Source organism: Triplophysa dalaica, chromosome 24 (assembly GCF_015846415.1).
Source record: "Triplophysa dalaica isolate WHDGS20190420 chromosome 24, ASM1584641v1, whole genome shotgun sequence".
NCBI lineage: Eukaryota > Metazoa > Chordata > Actinopteri > Cypriniformes > Nemacheilidae > Triplophysa > Triplophysa dalaica.
In genome coordinates this window covers 7,953,657-7,970,411 of record NC_079565.1, presented here as the reverse complement: position 1 = coordinate 7,970,411, position 16,755 = coordinate 7,953,657, and the positions used below count along the sequence as shown (strand labels likewise).

At 39.6% G+C, this 16,755-nt stretch overlaps 1 protein-coding gene across 7 annotated transcripts; it reads left to right on the top strand.

Annotated features, from left to right (window-relative positions):
• Positions 1 to 682: 682 nt before the first annotated feature.
• On the top strand, positions 683 to 12,108 carry LOC130413788 (carbohydrate sulfotransferase 8-like). 7 transcript variants are annotated; one of them, XM_056739218.1, is made up of 5 exons: positions 683 to 1,434; positions 6,707 to 6,915; positions 9,509 to 9,549; positions 10,017 to 10,274; positions 10,362 to 12,108. In XM_056739218.1, exons 2-5 carry the CDS (start codon positions 6,708 to 6,710, stop codon positions 11,094 to 11,096), a joined length of 1,242 nt encoding a protein of 413 aa, XP_056595196.1. In that variant the 5' UTR covers positions 683 to 1,434; position 6,707; the 3' UTR covers positions 11,097 to 12,108. The 7 variants fall into 7 exon arrangements, with proteins under 7 accessions (XP_056595196.1, XP_056595195.1, XP_056595194.1 ...); XM_056739217.1 differs by having other exon boundaries at positions 10,017 to 10,283; XM_056739216.1 differs by having other exon boundaries at positions 6,729 to 6,915; positions 10,017 to 12,108.
• The last annotated feature ends 4,647 nt before the right edge of the window (positions 12,109 to 16,755 follow it).

The following is a 16,755-nucleotide window of genomic DNA, read 5'->3' as shown; positions in this document are numbered from 1 at the left end:
AATACTTTGATTTTAATAGTCACACAGCAAGAAAAAGAAAATTTGTGTAGGAAAAGGATGCATTCGAGAATCGTTTTATCATTACATCGCAGCCCTCTGAATCGTAATCGAATCGCATTGTGTCGAGCCTATTGATTCCCACCCCTACCGATCGCCGTTATTTAAAATAAAAGTCCATAAGGTAGCAATAGTATAATAAGATTACCTTGTTTGTAATGGGTTTGGCTAAAATAAAATGTTGCTTTCATTTATACTAGGAGGTACTTACTAGGTTAAATAGAATTGCATTACTACAAAAGACTTTATAATTTTCAATGACTTAAACTAGACGAAAATAGTCATGTATAATTCTGACTCAAATAAGACCAAAATGCTCAGACTTTTAGTCAACTGAAACTTGACTAGACTAAAAAAAGTATGAACGTGACTAAAACTAATAAAAACCAAAATGACAGCTTCACACGAAGACTGGACTAAAATGATAACAGGCTGCCAAAAGCCACAGTGTATATTAACTTTAAGTAATTGTAAAACAAGCCTATGTTCCACACTAGGATTAATTACATACTGTAACCTATAGACATGTGTTCAATGTTTTATTTTAACATTATGACATATTTATTCAAAGTAAAGTTCATTTCAAATGTCCACAGTACTATGGATTTTATTCTAGGTTTTTGATGTGTACAGAGCTACTAAATCGCAGGTAGCTTACAGCAGTTTCACTTAATGAACTGTGTTTTTCCTAAATTTCACCTTCCATATTTCAAGCTAAACTTGTGTAACAAGCTGGTTTTCTTATCTCTACGCCACTGCTGTCCTCCGCATTATCTAGCTTTTTTTACAGACAATTAGCTGGTAACTGATTAGTTGCACTGGCACTCCAGTCTCCCTCTGAGGACCTGCGGTTGCTGACTAGGCCAAATGCTTAACATTTATTATTTTTCAAATTATTATTCTTGTAACCATAGTGAAATTGTGCAAACAATAAAAACCAGTCCTGTTTCGGCATGTAAAATATTTTTCACACATTCTATTTTTAAAATCTGGTCCCGGTGCTTTTTGCATTTGCCAGAATTGCTGCTTAACCTCTGCATTTGAATGACACTTGTATGCTGAAGAGATCAGGGCTGCGGACAATTCTGGTAAAGGGTGATTCCTGTACATGCTTTCTTCAGATTGTCTCCACCTCTATGTGTCCCTCCCCCTAGAAAGGTATGAATTCTACCGTACTGAGCTATAGTCAGACTTTGATGACTGTATGAAGATATCCCAACGTCTTCTGGTCTCTGCTTCGACAAGGAAAAAGTTTCCTACAATTTTGGTGCTGTGACCCAGATATAGAGCTCCTCATCTGAATCCAGATTGAAACTTCAAGCTCAACAAAGATCTGACTTCGTTCCAGACTGAATCTTTCTGTACAACCAAGTGTTGGTGAGTGCCACTCCATCCAAAAGAATCTTTAAGACCAGTACAGATTTGTTATCCTCTGCGCCTTCAGAGAAAAGTTAACAGACAGATGTAAGGTTTAGTTAGCGAATTTATCCTCAATTTTTACATATAAGTTATCCTCTAAAAAAAAATATTTGCAGCATTTCCCATACAATGGATTTACTTAGGCGGTCCACCCAGTCATATTTATTAGGGGTGGGAATATTTTGGTACCTCATGATTCGATGCATCTCATCTTGTCAGTTGACAGCAACAGATTCCAAATGCAAAAAGCACACTCGACATGAACTCTGGACCTTTTATCTGCTTATTGTAATTGGGATAGTGAGGGAATAACACACACCTGGCCATGGAACAGCTGAGAAGCCAATTGTCCCATTACTTTTGTTCCCTTAACAACTGGGAGGCACATATGCAAACTGTTGTAATTCCTTCACCATTCACCTGATTTGGATGTAAATACTCTCAAGTTAAAACTGACAGTCTGCAGTTAAAGTACATCTTGTTCGTTTCATTTGAAATCCATTGTTGTGGTGTATAGAGCCAAAAATGTTAGAATTGTGTCGATGTCCCAATATTTATGGACCTGATTGTATATATATATATATATATATATATATATACTGTACATATACATATATACAAATAAATATGGATACGTGGAAAAATCCCCTCCCGACGTAAATTTAACTCCCTACGAATTAATGCAGCCTACTCATCTAGGATCCTGTATAAAAAGACATCCCCCTCCGTGTCTGCATGATGAATTGTGCAATAAATTAATGTACAGACATTATCTAGACATATAAAAAAATAAAAAAATAAATAAAAGTGAATGATTTATTCTGAAAATCATTTGACAAATCTTGTTTGCGTTTTCTCGCCACGTAAACTGGGGCCCAAATTCATCGCTCCGTACCCCATAACCCAGTAACGGTTGACCTCAAACTCCCTCCGCTCAAGCGCATCCATCCATGTTTTTCACATGTCTAAGATCAAACCCATCATTTTCTCCCCTCTCCAACCTAAGACCTCCGCCTCCCCGTCTCATCGAGGGGTTGCCTGCCTACGTGTTACGCCGACTCCTTGATATAAGGATACGGGGTTGGGATTATACGGGGTAAGGTCCAGAGGAGAGTTGCTGGGTTCCAGCTCGTGTAACCGGAACGAACCACACCTGCACCAGGCGGGCTTCGAACCGGGTCGGTTCGGCATGGGAGTCGTGCGCTCTAACGAGGGGGCTAAAGACCGCAGTCTCTAGCGTCTGTCGCTAGAGAGTCCTTGAGGTCGGGAAGTGAGGTTTTACATACTGCACAGCTCTACACTAGTTTGCCTCCGTTACACTCGCGACATACTGGACCGTGCTCTCATAAACCATTTCCACTGTACGCCACTGTATGCCAAGAGGCATCCTTGAGGGAGGGGATTCTGTCACATTCTGTTTTACACCTATTGTTTTTGTTTTCTTCCTCTACTCTCCCGTGCGCATTCACTATTAGCAACACAGGGCACTTTGTTTTTTCCATTACCCCTCCCTGCTGCGAAGTCAACCTGACTCCAGGGGCTGCGTGTCTCATCTGTCCGTATTATTTTTTGTGCACCCATGTACCTGTCAGTTTAATATTATTTGTCCAAGATTCGCAGGCGGGGATATAGCCAGCTCGGTACAGCGGACGTATGCGCAGGCAGCACACGTCCGTTTTTCCTTTCGGATTTCCACAGACATTTCTGCTCAGCCGTCTTATTGGTTTCTTTTTACTCTACTTTTGTTGATTTTTTATTATTAAACCTTTTTACTTCTCTACTCCTGCATTTGAGTCCTTCTGTTTCGTGACTACATTTAAATGAAGGTAATATGGATAAAATCTTATGTGGATCAAAATCTCTGATGTTTTCCTCTTTAGAAGAGCAGACCTGCTGTTATGCTCTCTTGTGGTTTACATTCACTGTATATTTAGTCTCACTAATTCACTAACATTGTCTGGTTTTTAAGGACTGTCGATATCATAAGTATTGCAAAGGTTTTGACGCCATTGTGTTTTCCACATGTTTCTAAAAGCTCAGACCCTCCGACATAATTTGATCTCCATGTGTGGTGAGTTAATAAACAATCAGTGCTTTGCTTATTATAAATTAATTTTTAACATAAATCTGCCCTACCTAGTTAATCATACCATTAATATTCAGATCATATTTCGAAAGGAGAGTTAATCTCATCTATATGGATATGGGGACATGAGCTTTCAAAAAAATGTTGTTGATTATGTCTGCAATTGTTTTGTCTGCTAATATGTTAAGAAGCAACACTTTCACGCTGAATCTGTCTTTTATAGTCAAATTGATGAAAACTGATTCATCAGGGTAATACAATTTCAAAAGTAAATTTAAATATACTGAACAATGAAGAATGCGTGATCAACAATAGAAATGTGTGCAGGGACTGTGGGGATCAGAGACAACGGAGGGTCTTACAGTGATATTGATTAACCTACATATTTAATATGATTCTAGGCAAAACTCAACAGATCGGACTAACCAGGAGGGATCTGTGTTTTGACAGAGTTATAAAATGATATAGCCCTTCTTAATTTTAAAAGATGAAGAAAAAAAACGTTTATGCTAATGTATTCCAAGCATGCAAACAATCAGTGTACTTCTAAATATCATCACTTCTCTTGTAATTGTTCAATATTGTGCAGAGAACGCTCTTTGAGTGTGACCAAATTGATTTATTGTTAATGTGAATGCAGAGATTTAATTTGGGATCGAGTATTTAAGCACATCTGGTCTTTGTGAGCTTGTGATGTCGCTACAAGTGCAACGTGTTTACGTGCTTAAATGGAAAAGGAAATCAGACATGAAAGTATATGATTTTCTGTAATTAGCATTGTTGTACACAGGTTCCTTATGGTATCCTTATTGATTTATTGGAGAAATTAAGGCTTTTAATCAATAATATCAGGTTTTAAAGATTGAGTCATTATTTTAAGAGTTCATTTGTAAAAGCAGAAAATTCGTTTTTTACAAATATTTAAAATAGTTTTCATTTCTTTATAATTCATAGAAAACACAATTATTCTCAGTATCAGAAGTTCCCTGACTTTTGTTATGAATCGCCAGGCAATTTCAATGAGCAATGTGGAGATTTTAGAGTCATCTTTAATTGAGGTTGTGATTTTGCAACCAACAACTCACTCCACCCCTCCCTTTCGACATACTACGGCATTGACAGAGGACAAACATATCGTTTTTTTGCTGAAGGAGATGACGTGTTTAGGAAACACGCTCTGTTGTCCTTTTAGGGCCACGGTAGAAACAACATGTTGAGTTCCATGTAAGGGAACCCATGGTTGTGTAGATATAAATCGCTCATTCTAAGGTAATAAAAGCATTACGCATAAGTCTTTATACACCTCTGAAGACATGTATTTTATATTACATTTCTGTCAATAAATTGGACTTTTAAAAGACAACTGCATAAAAATAGCATAAAATAAAAAAATTATATGTAATGCTATAATACCGACTGGGAATCACTGTACAGGTCATATGATGTGCTGGGCTGTTGCTAGGGCTTTTTAAGGGTCGCTAGGTTTTTGCTCACTGGCTTAAACTGGCTATTTTGGCTATTGTCAGGTATGGCCCAGCTTCCTCCTTCAACATAAGCGTAAGGGACTAACAGAAACGTTAGTTTTGCCTTTTTATATTGGACCCGAGTTGGATAATAAAACAAGCAGATTGACTAGGAGACATTTGAAAGGTGGATTTCAAAGGACTTTCATAGAAGTGTTTAAGAGGTATGCTCGCACACACACACAATATCAGAACAGCTTTCACAGCCGATGTTAAAGTCATAGAGGCTGTTATTTGACCTTTGGTTACCTTAGAATGTGTGTAGCTGAATTCTTATTACCAGCTGTAGGACTGTGATGATAGTGAAAGTAGTTTAGCACGTAGCTCAGTCAAATGTTTACGATCTCTGATAACCAAACACTATTTCAGCGGCTCTTCCTCTTCTCTGAGGAAGGTCTTGTCCCTTTTTGGAGTATTCCATTGGGCAGAGGTTATTAAAAGCACTCGGAATGGTGTCATCATGTACCTGGGAAGTAGAGGACTGTAGTCTGATTCCAGTCGTTCTCTGTAGTCCTTGAAAAGCGAATTCTATATATTCAAATTCATAGAGACAATATCCAGCTTGGCACTGAACTTTCAGCTTTATCATTTTGTAGGTATAGTATATGCTCTAACATCAACCTCTCACAACCTTTACGGTTGGTGGGGCATCACGAAAGAGCAGGTGCACGTGTTGATTTTACTCAAAGCGGATGTTTAAGAAATCTAACCCCCATCAGCTCGGCCGCGATTGCCTGCAAAGACACGACTGTACACGTCGAGCTGCAATTTCAGTGTTTTGATGTGGGAAGACAAAAGGACGTATTTCTTCTGGTGAAAACTCGATGTTCATTCCCATTAGTGTTTAATCCTCAGCACCTGGTCCCTATCAATTATCTTGTGCTTGTTCCCTTTAAAGAGTCCTCATGTTTCATTGTCTTGTGTCGGTCATTGCATGGGTTTTCCTGTCTGTGCCTTGTCAGGGGATTACCTGTATTCTGTGCCCTTGCCCTTGCCCTTGCCCTTGCCATTGCCCATGTTATCCAGTCTTTAGTAAGTCTTTAATCTAGTTAATGTTCAAGCGTGTTTTTAGTCTAGTGTTCAGTCAGTCTTCGTCCAGTGGTTGTATATTATTTCTTGTTCCTGTTTTTACCCCATCGTGGGTCTTTGTTTTGTGTTTATTTGTTTAAAATAAAAACCTTTTTGTTAACCCTTCACCACCGTGCCTGCCTGCATTTGGGTTCTCCCCCAGTTTCATTACACAAAGTTTATATAAATGCATTTAAGTTAGAATGTACTAAATCAGATTTGGAGATTTGGCCATTTTAACAGTTTTTTAGTTTGAATAATATTTTCTGTAGTTTGACAGGTTTACCGTCAAATTCTGCAAAATTACATTTCTTTACAATCCCAGTTGGGATTGTTTTTATCGAAAAATTTAGCAAAAAATTGAAATCCAATATTAAATGATTGATTGAACTGCACAAGTTTATAACTTAGTTTGTTATGTAATCATTATGATGAATCTTCTATACACCTTCAAAAGTCTTTTTGTTGACCAGCATGGCTAACAAAAAAAATTGCAGTCATGACTTTCTAAGTTGCTAAGGCATTGCTTTTCTTGGTGTGTGTTGTGTTTAAGGATGTGTGGGTCTCACCATCAGGGCCGCGCATCACATGCTGTGATGTGTAGAACGCTGGCAAACAGCTGTGGAGAAAGGCGGAGGTTCCTGCGCTCAGCAGTTATGAGAATCCCCCACTTCTTCTGGTTTCTGCTGCTTTTATCTGGTGGAGGACTCATTTTTCTGTACCTAAAGGACCTCACAGAGACACTTCAACAACAGAGTCAAGGTCTGTATGAATATGTTTAAAAGAACTGAGCAGCCATTTAAAGATTGACAAGACTTTTTATTTTGCTGATGCATGATTATATGAGTCATTATTTTCTATTTTATAATTTCAGCATTTAACAAAACCACTGCTCTAAGTAATGCAAACTTTGTGTAAGTTAACCCATTTAAATATGCAGCAAATATCGCGACGCCAGAATACAGCAAAATCACATTTATTTGGCAAGGTGATTTCTCAGGCTGCCTACGAAAGAACTAAAGCCGTGTTTGATTACTACCATTTTCCCTTTATCTTAAGTGATATGCTGCAGGGTATAGGCGCAGGCTCCCCGTGACCCGAGGTAGTTCGGATAAGCGGTAGAAAATGGATGGATGGATGGATATGCTGCAGGGCTTTAAAACGTTGTCCCAACTGAGCCATCAAAAGCAGCTGATATTGTCAGTTCCATTTACATTTACATTTACATTTAGTCATTTAGCAGACGCTTTTATCTAAAGCGACTTACAAGTGGGGTAGATAATGGAAGCAATTAGGACAGCATAAGTACAACAAAAGCATAAGTGCAATCAAAAAGAAGACTAGTCTCATATAACCTAACACAGTATACGGAACCATTCATTCATACTTTTTTTTTTTTTCAGTTCCCTTTCTGTCGGCCTCTCGACGTTGTGTCGAACCGACAGATGGGGTTCCCCTTGAGAACCTATCAACTCTGACTACTTTTAGAAAAGGCCAATGAAATTGGCGAATGAAATTTGCATGCCGGGCTCCGTCTCCGGATGTCCGGTATAAAAGGAAGCCGGTGTGCTTCATTCATTTACCTTTTGTTCTTCAGAGCCTTCCCTCCTAACTACAAGATGTCCACGGGTGTTGGGTTCTCAAGCACGTTGAGGCAGCCGTTGTGGATACGTCCTGCCCGGCGATGGACGATTCAGACGTTGTGTCACGGGCATCTGTCATCCCCGGGAACAAGCCAACACCAGGTGTTGCTCCCCTTTTCGTGACAGCATTGGCTGCGGCCCTGCGGTCCGCTCCGGCGAGCACCGAGGGTGACATGAGGGTTATTCAGTCCTTCTGTCTTGTCCCTCAATCACGTGTTCGGAAACGGCGCGTGATGATAAGATGCCCAATGCAACATTGGAGGGTGACTGACTGGCATTTTTAACCGTGATAATTCCTTGAAGCTCCCTCTTTCGGGGGGTCGAGATCAGGAAAAATCGGACGTCGAAAAAAATGCCGGCCATGCTTTCCCGGGCTCCAAGCCGCGCCTACCCATCAGTGCCATGTATACCGGAAGTGAATGAGGACTTGTAAATGCCCCTTGGAAGCCTTCTCGACTCAGCCATCTCGCAAGGGGGGCTGTTTGCTGATAATGTCGACCTCGACAGTAAAAAGCAGACAGAGGATATCAAGCATATCTTCCCCTGCCGCGACTCGACCCCCTCTCATGCTGTCGAGGTTCCATGCTCCGTCTGCTCCCCAGCTGCTGGTCCTCTTCGATGTTCCTCTTCCCCCCTCATTTCAGCTGGCCCACTGGAAGAAAACGTCAAAGAGGAGACCACCACCCCGTCAGCAGCCGCGGCGGGAGCCAAAGCGGCCCTTACGGGAAGACCCCAGGGGGACCGAGAACACCTTCGGGCTAATCCCCATGCTTGGAGGTCATTCAAGGACGGTCCTGTCCCGTCCCAAAAGCCCACTTCAAAGGGTTGTCTCTCTCTGGGTGATTCACAGCCGCGCTCACCAGATCTGCAGACCCTGAAAAGGCACCTTCTCAAGCTGCTGGTCAGGATGCTTACGCAGAAGCGCATCTGCGTAAGCATCCTGTCTGGCAGTTCTGTGCCCACACACCTCTCTCAGGGATGACTCACAGATGACTCGGATGACTCACCCGACACCTCCACCTCCTCACCTAGAAGGTGATCTGCTCCCTGCAGGCCACAACATATCCTAGGCAATCTGAACCAGACAGCCTACGGCTCTCTCGTCAGTTGAAGCCTTGCTTCAGTCTTTGCATTACAAGTAATAGTTTGATAGTGCCCTGAAAAAGAAGTCCCATAATCTATTCAGCTTCATATCTCCTGTGCTGATTGATCTGTCTCTTCATACTCTCTGATCTGACCCACCCAGTCAATGACAGATGTCTCTGTGGACTCTGAATCATTGACAGTGAAACTTCACTTGAAACAAAAAGTTCCAGAACACAGACATTTAAACCTGTTCAGCGGTTTGGTATATATATATATATATTATAAATGATGGCACTCCTCGAACGACTTTGGTTTCTCTTCCTGTAGATTGGGTTAGTGTAACCTATAACCCTTCATGCGTCCGCCCGCCTGCTCGCCTGCCCTTTCTCCTTACTTTGTACATGTTCAATGAGGAAAACAAGGGCAAGGACACTACTTCACCGAGCCATATGGGTCTTTATTTTAATACGTTACAACGGGCTGCAGGTTATATGGCTGTGTGGTTATAATACAAGCAGTCCAGTGAAATTCTTGAGGCTAAAAGTTCACTTTCATGGTACACGGGTTGCAAAAATGGATAAACCCGAAATGTCATTCTGATTTTCTGTCGTTTTCTTTCCCCTCAGGTGCTCAGGTCATATTCAACCGAGTACAGCCTGTGAGAAAGGTATGGTTTTTTATCCCGTCTGACAAAGGTTTTTTTATGCATTTTGAGGCTGGTGAAACCACCTGGTGACTTGAGTTGAATTTTTGTTTACTGTAAGCTACCTCTAAAGTAAGCTGTTTTAATAAAATATTTATATATCGTATACAAAAAGTATGCAAATGTGTTTGTAAAATAATTTGTGCATTTGCTTGGCTCAAAACTGAAGTTGTAGTGCATCCTCAGTTTGGTTGAACATTTCTGGTTAAGGAAAAATGGAGCTGTGAGAGGCTGTGCTGAATTTTTGTACACTGGCACCACTTGGTGGTTGCCATTAGAGACACAACACTTAAAAAATCCCTTTTGCATTTTATAATGCTGAACATTGAAACATTTTAAAGCACGAAGGAAAAAAATTGTCTTCTTTTAAAATAAGACCCTGCCTGATGTAAATATTGTTGCCGATAACACTTTTATTCTTTCATTTGTAGGAACAGTGTTCTGATTGTTCTGACAATGAATCGCAGTCGTCTTATCCAACAGATGACATCTTCCCCAGCCCTGCCCACCCAGTTCAACCTACAGTCTTCCCGTGGGCCAGGCGTACCTCTCTACTCAATCCCAAATACATCACCGCTGCCCATGTGACAAAAGGTCACCATAAACTTCTCAAGAGCAGTCCGGTCATCCAGCCGCTCAACACTGACCCTCCTGGCCAAAACCGTGACAGCACCGAGCGGATTACTCAGGTACAGCAGGTACGCCAGAGGCTTATGAGGGAAGTCTGTGCCAAATACACAGGTGGGGCCACTAAAAGGTTTGTAACCCGCATGCAGGTGTCGCGTATTTTTGTGGAGGACACACACAAACTCCTGTACTGTGAGGTGCCAAAGGCAGGCTGCTCTAACTGGAAGCGGGTGCTCATGGTCCTCAAAGGTCTCGCGCCCTCCACAGAGAAGATCCAACATGATGAAGTGCATAACGGGAATCACCTTAAACGCCTGGACTCCTTTGATCACATAAGCATCATCCAACGTTTAAAGACCTACACCAAAGTCATATTCCCGAGGGAGCCTTTTGAAAGGCTAGTGTCTGCTTTTAGGGATAAATTCGAGAATCCAGAATCATACTACCACACCGTGTTTGGGAAAGCCATCATTTCTAGATATCGTAGAAACGCCACTCAGGTAGCTTTAAGCACGGGAGCGGGCGTCACCTTTAAGGAGTTCATCCAGTATTTGTTAGACGTGCACAGGCCGGTCGGCATGGACATCCACTGGATGCCTGTAGCCCAGCTCTGTAGTCCCTGCCTGCTGGATTACGACTTCATTGGAAAATTTGAGACTATGGAAGAAGAGGCGAACTTCCTTTTGAGAAGCTTTGGAGCGCCGTCCAATTTAACATTCCCTACTTTCAAAGACAGAAACCCTAACGCAGAAAGAACGTCCTCGGAAATTATGAGGAGATACTTTGCACAGTTAAACGTGACGGAGAGACAGAGAGTGTATGACTTTTACTACATGGATTATCTGCTGTTCAACTACTCCAAACCGTTTAATGATTTGTACTGAGGCCACCGAAGTTATATTACGAAACTGAACCTGTCGTTCACGTTTTGTCATAGTGAAGTTATTACTTTAAAATGTTGTTTGTTTATTTATTATGGAATTTACAAGTGAAATGTTAATCACACTGTATTAATCTAAGTGACTGCAGGCTGGCCCTCGCTTTTATCTTATTTACAAACATATTAAATCCCTCTGAAATGCGTCATGCATTTTAACACGTCTGTGTAGGTGGAATGTTTCTTCAAACCGCTTTGAATGATAAACTGTACTGAGAGCGTCTGGAAATACGTTGTTTTACAGTCAGATAAACACAAAGATGTCTGATTGTAAGTAAGTGCAACATTCTTCAAAGCCACTGAGTTTAAATCAATTAGTGTAAATTGACTCTATACAACATGCAATTATTTTTCAACAAACTGACGCTTTGGTCCATATTGGTACGATAACTATACAATTTAAATCCTCGTGAATGTAAGAACAATTTGTATACAATTTGTTGTCTATCACAATGTGACCTAATACACATTTTCCCTTACTTTCGCATTTTCATAGTTGGAAGTTTCTCCTTCCATCAATTTTTTTGTCTTAGTATATCAATAATTGTTAGCACCGTCTTTTTACATCAGTTTGCTGGTATCTTTTTGTATCTTTTTGAGATAATGAAGTCTTTATATCATGCAATGTCAGTCACTGCTAAACCATTAGGTCAAAAAGTATCAAACCTAAATGCCAGGTTAATTTTACCAAGATTTTTTTATATTTGAATCAACAATGGTTTTAAAAAAACCCAGCCTGAGTTAATTTATAACCCAACGGTTAGGTTGAAAATAACCCAGCATTTTTTAGAGTCTACTTTTTGGTTCCAGGTCAGATAATACCTTATAATAATTTTCAATAGTAATAAAAAATATGTTTGATTATATGTTTCAGAACACATCCATTTCTATTCATATACTGTAAGAATGGCACAAAGATTGTATTCCCACAAACAAATTAAAACAAAGATTAAAAATCATTCAGATTTTGTTTGTTTTTATGAGTAACCACCCTTTATATTTGTCACTGGGTTTTGCAAACATCTAACCAATAAAAGCTGTTGAAAAGTATTTAATCATTTTAAAAGTACAGCATTTTTTTCCATTAGATGAAAAAATGTGAATTTGGATTTATGAGGTTTCGTAAGGACTCATGTGTACTTCAAAAAGCCAAGAACTGTGGCCTTAAGCTGGTGTTGCACCTTTCAGAGGTATGAGTTTGTGTGTACTGTTTTTTTGAAGAACAATGTTTACTCCGAGATAAAGTGCATTTTAAAAACCGTCCCAGAAAGATGAGTCTGAGCTGCTGTTGAACTTGCCCCCGCTAGAATCAGGTGTTTCCAACTCCTCTGTTTTCAGAGCTATGTTTGACTTTCAATGTCAAAGGTCAAACTGTCTCTTCATAAAAACAGTCGGTTCCTCTGTCTCATGCCCCATCAGACGCATGATAAAGGGGTGTTCTGTACAGATGTACCAGTTGTTTGCTTTCGCGTCTAAATTAATTCAGAAGGCTGTGTGGGGACTCTCGACAGGTGGATGACTTCAAAACACCGGGAGAGCGATTTGAAAAACCATAAAACATTTGGTTTCGAATTGCTCTTGTGGTACTTTGATGTCATCCACCTATCCGGTCTTGCGGCGCTGCATCATGTCGAACAAGACTACTGACTCTTGCAATCTGTGCTTACTGCTCTACCTCAGAGAGTCTGATAAAATGGCATGCAGTGTTCCTCAGGCATATTTTTGGTTTTACTATGACTGTCCTCTTCAAATCACACACTTTGAGCTAAATGGTTACAGATTTCAATGTTTTAATATTTATGATAGATTAGAATTAAATTGCGAAAAAATTAACAAATATAATGAATGTTCTCAAAATAATGTATCCTAATTTATTGGACTGTTGAAATGTTTTAGTGCAAAACATTGTTTTAGAAATCATTGCTACAAAATAAATACTCCAGTATTTTGGGAAAAAAATGTATTTTTCTTCAGACCACTAGAGGGCAGCAGTTCTTTTGAACCATTCCTTTGTCAAAAAGGCTGACGGCAGATGACCATTTGGTGGTTCGTTGTTGTAATCTGTTAGTTTAAAGAAATTGTAGACCACTCATTGTATTTATAACAAGTCACATTCCTCAGTTATTCACTAACAGCGCTGGGCCGCTGCCCACGGCAAGCAAATGTCACCCTGAGGTCATCTCATTCAGTCAATACACAGCACGATCCAGCTCTTTAAACACCACAAATGATGCTACATCGTCTTTGTAATTTGGTTTTGTTTAAGGAGAGTGTCTGGGATACGGGGACCTTGAGCGATGCCCTTTGTCTCCTATTTGAGTTAGATAGCTGGTGATCCTGTAATGTGCGTTTTAGTTTCTTGTGATGGCTTTCAGTTATTTGATCCCATTTGTTGTTTGTAGTCTCTGTTGTTTGGTGGTGATCCCCGGTCCCCTGTAGTCCATATAACACATTACTATATTTCACACCAAAAAAACTTTAGATGCCCTATCTCATGTTTTGATGTGACTCTTTGCTTTCCAATGAATGTTATTGTACAATTACATATGGTCCGCACTGTTCCTTCAGTTGCTCATGGTGATGATTTGTTGTAAAACAACATTTCAGAACCACAGCAAGCAGAGGTGTCTTGAGAATGCCTTGGCTGGCCTTTCTGGGTCCTTAAAGTCACTGTAGCATGTGATTGTGGCAGGAGAGCCAGCGAAGGAGAATTGGATGGTGGGGGGTATCGGTACAAACTGGGTTCTCAACAGAAATAGATGCCTCTTAATGAGGGCTAAGCAATTTTCTGTTCAATAACAATCCAATTTCACTCTGGAAATTAAGCCAATGGTTCAAAGTTATAAAGAATAAAAGTTAATTGCTGTAAAAAGCTTCTTGCTGACAAGTTCTGCTAACAACAGAGCATTGTTTACATACATCAAGGCTGTCCAAAGTCAGTCCTGGAGGGCCTGTGTCCTGCAAAGTTTAGCTTCAACCCTAATCAAACACACCTGAACACCTAATCAAGGTCTCACAAAGCAGACTAGAAACTTTCAAACAAGTGTGTTAAACCATGTTGGAACTAAACTCTGCAGGACTGTGGCCCTCCTGGATCGACATTGGACACCCCTGACATACATGGTCAGATATTTTTGAACAGGCTGTGGTGACCCCAAGTAAGACAGAAACATTCACGAAGGGACTGTACCTTTAAGGGAGGGATGTTATGTTTCGTTCTAGTTCCGGGTTAAAGCGAGGTGGCCGTTTTGAACACACTCGCTGTTCAGTGTGATGTATAGAAAAGTGTAAAGTAAAGCTGACTCGATGCATCTCCGTCTCTTGCCTCTTCATTTATTGCGTTTCACAAGGCTATGAAAATATTATATGTTTTTGTAACAGAAACAGGGCTGTGACAATTCTATTTGAAATATTGTTCTTTGGTAGTTAAAGAAACAGGTAAACTTTACATTAAGGTACCCTTTATATACCATTTATAAATATGTTCATTAATGATAACTAATTTAAAAATTCATTATGAAGCAGTTTTAACTGCATAAATAAAAAGGGGATTCTAACGAAATACCTGCCAAATAGTGATCCAATTTTTAAATACTTAATGAATGTTTAATTCATTATTTATTTGACTCGAAAGCAGATTCATTATTATCTTGATGTTGTTTGTAAGATAGGGTGTCAGACTGGACATTGTAGGGTGTTATGTTGTTTATCTCATACCTGCTCACTATTTGGCTGGTATTTCGTTAGAATCCCCATTTTATTCATGCAGTAATAACTGCTTTATGATTCATTTGTAAATGACTTATTAATTATCAATGAACAGATTTAAAAATTATTCATTGAGGGTACCTTATTGTAAAGTGTTACCAAGACACATTTATAATCTAATCAATAAGTGTCACTAAATGAAATATGTAGAGTAAGTCTCAATTTTAACTGTACATTTTATTAAAACTATCTGTGAGAAATAACACTTCTTGGTGGTTGCAGCATTTAAAATAAGTAAAGTGTGCTTATTGTAATCTGAAAACTGCACTTTCCTTTTGTGGACTGTATTATTACTTATACTGTATACCCACACCCCCCCCCCCCCCCGTAATTTTACACAGATTTTTCATGTAGCCCATTATGTCAAAACTGTAATTTTACTGTTTTATTAAGAGATTTTACAGATATTTTTAAAATACGTAAAATTACAAACAAAAGAGCAAATTTACAAGAAAAACAGGAGAAACGTTATTTTATGGAAAACTGTTATTTTTACAGTGTTTCTACAGTGAATAGATAATTCAGTTATGCTTTTGACTATATTTGTTAGCAGAGATTCACAAATTTATGTTCAAGACCCAAAGTTTTCAGAACTTTTTTTTTGACTCTGAATAGAAAACTAGAGCTTTTCAGTCATGATGGTAATTTTTGTGCCAACCTGGAGGTCTGAGACTGATTCTCACTGGATTCCCTCAGGAGCTTCAAACAGGTTTTATAAAACAGGAATTTTCAAAACATGAGTCAAATGAGATCTGTGGTTAGAATTACTAGAAGTTCCTGTTTTTTTCTGCAAAATTAATTACACACAGTTGTTCCTCATAGATCAACTTTGACGTCATTGTGCGCAGTGATGTCATTGCAACAACAACATTTATGCAAATCAGTCAACTGTTTTAGTCTCCAGCAGTTCAATTTTTTTGCATATATTGAAACAAACGTTTCCCCAAGTAATGCCATTCCTGGACCTTTTTTAACTGAAAGTGGAAACCATGGCTGGAAAATGTGAATGCTCCTTTGGGTTTAAACCCCAGAAATGAACCCGTTTAAAGAACATTTAAAGTAACAGCATGACCGGATCGTCAGGTTCCTAAGGGGCGCGAGAAGGCAGAATCCGCCTCGCCCGCACTCCATACCCTCTTTGGACCCTGATGTGGTCCAGGCGGGCCTTAAGAGTCCCCCTTTAGGATTTTATCATAGATTGATTCCTGACAATTATATTTAGGTCTGTGTGTGTGGTGACATGTTTTTTTAAACAGGGGGCGGACATGCTCCAAAAGCAAGGCAGAAACACAGTGCAAGTTGTAAGAGTAAAAAATAAAATAACAGAATTATGCTATCGTGACAACACGGGAGTGCACCTGCACATTCTATCATTATAAAGTTGGCACTATAAATTCATTCTCTGGTTTGACAACATTGCATGAATGTTTAGGCCAAGGGTCGGCAAGTAAGTTTGGCATCGGGCCAAAATAAACAAATATGCCTAAAAATGAAGGGTAATATGCCTATAAATTTTCTCAAGGTTCGGTTTATGTCGCGGTTTAAGGATCACAGTTTCGGTTTGGTTAGTGCTATGTTCAGGGAAAAGGGACTGATGACAAATAAAAATAAGAACAAATAATCAAGCTACAAGTTACAGCACAAATAAAACAACAGAGCTAAAATAAGATACTGTATATATGACCAGTGTTTCTCTCTCTTTAGCTTTCATGTGTGCTTTCACTGTGCGTACGTGTCTGTGTGCGCGCATGCTTGTCTGTGTATGGGTGTCTATGTCTATGTCTGTGGATATGTATATGTGTGTTAGTACATGTTCATGTATGTGGGTATGTCTGTTT

Bases quoted from the DNA above. Each gene is read 5' to 3' on its own strand.
- LOC130413788 (XM_056739211.1), top strand. From the start codon at position 6,708: ATGTGTGGGTCTCACCATCAGGGCCGCGCATCACATGCTGTGATGTGT. The intron at 6,916-9,508 runs GTCTGTATGAAT...CTTTCCCCTCAG, and splicing joins ACTTCAACAACAGAGTCAAG to GTGCTCAGGTCATATTCAAC. The intron at 9,550-10,016 runs GTATGGTTTTTT...TTTCATTTGTAG, and splicing joins GAGTACAGCCTGTGAGAAAG to GAACAGTGTTCTGATTGTTC.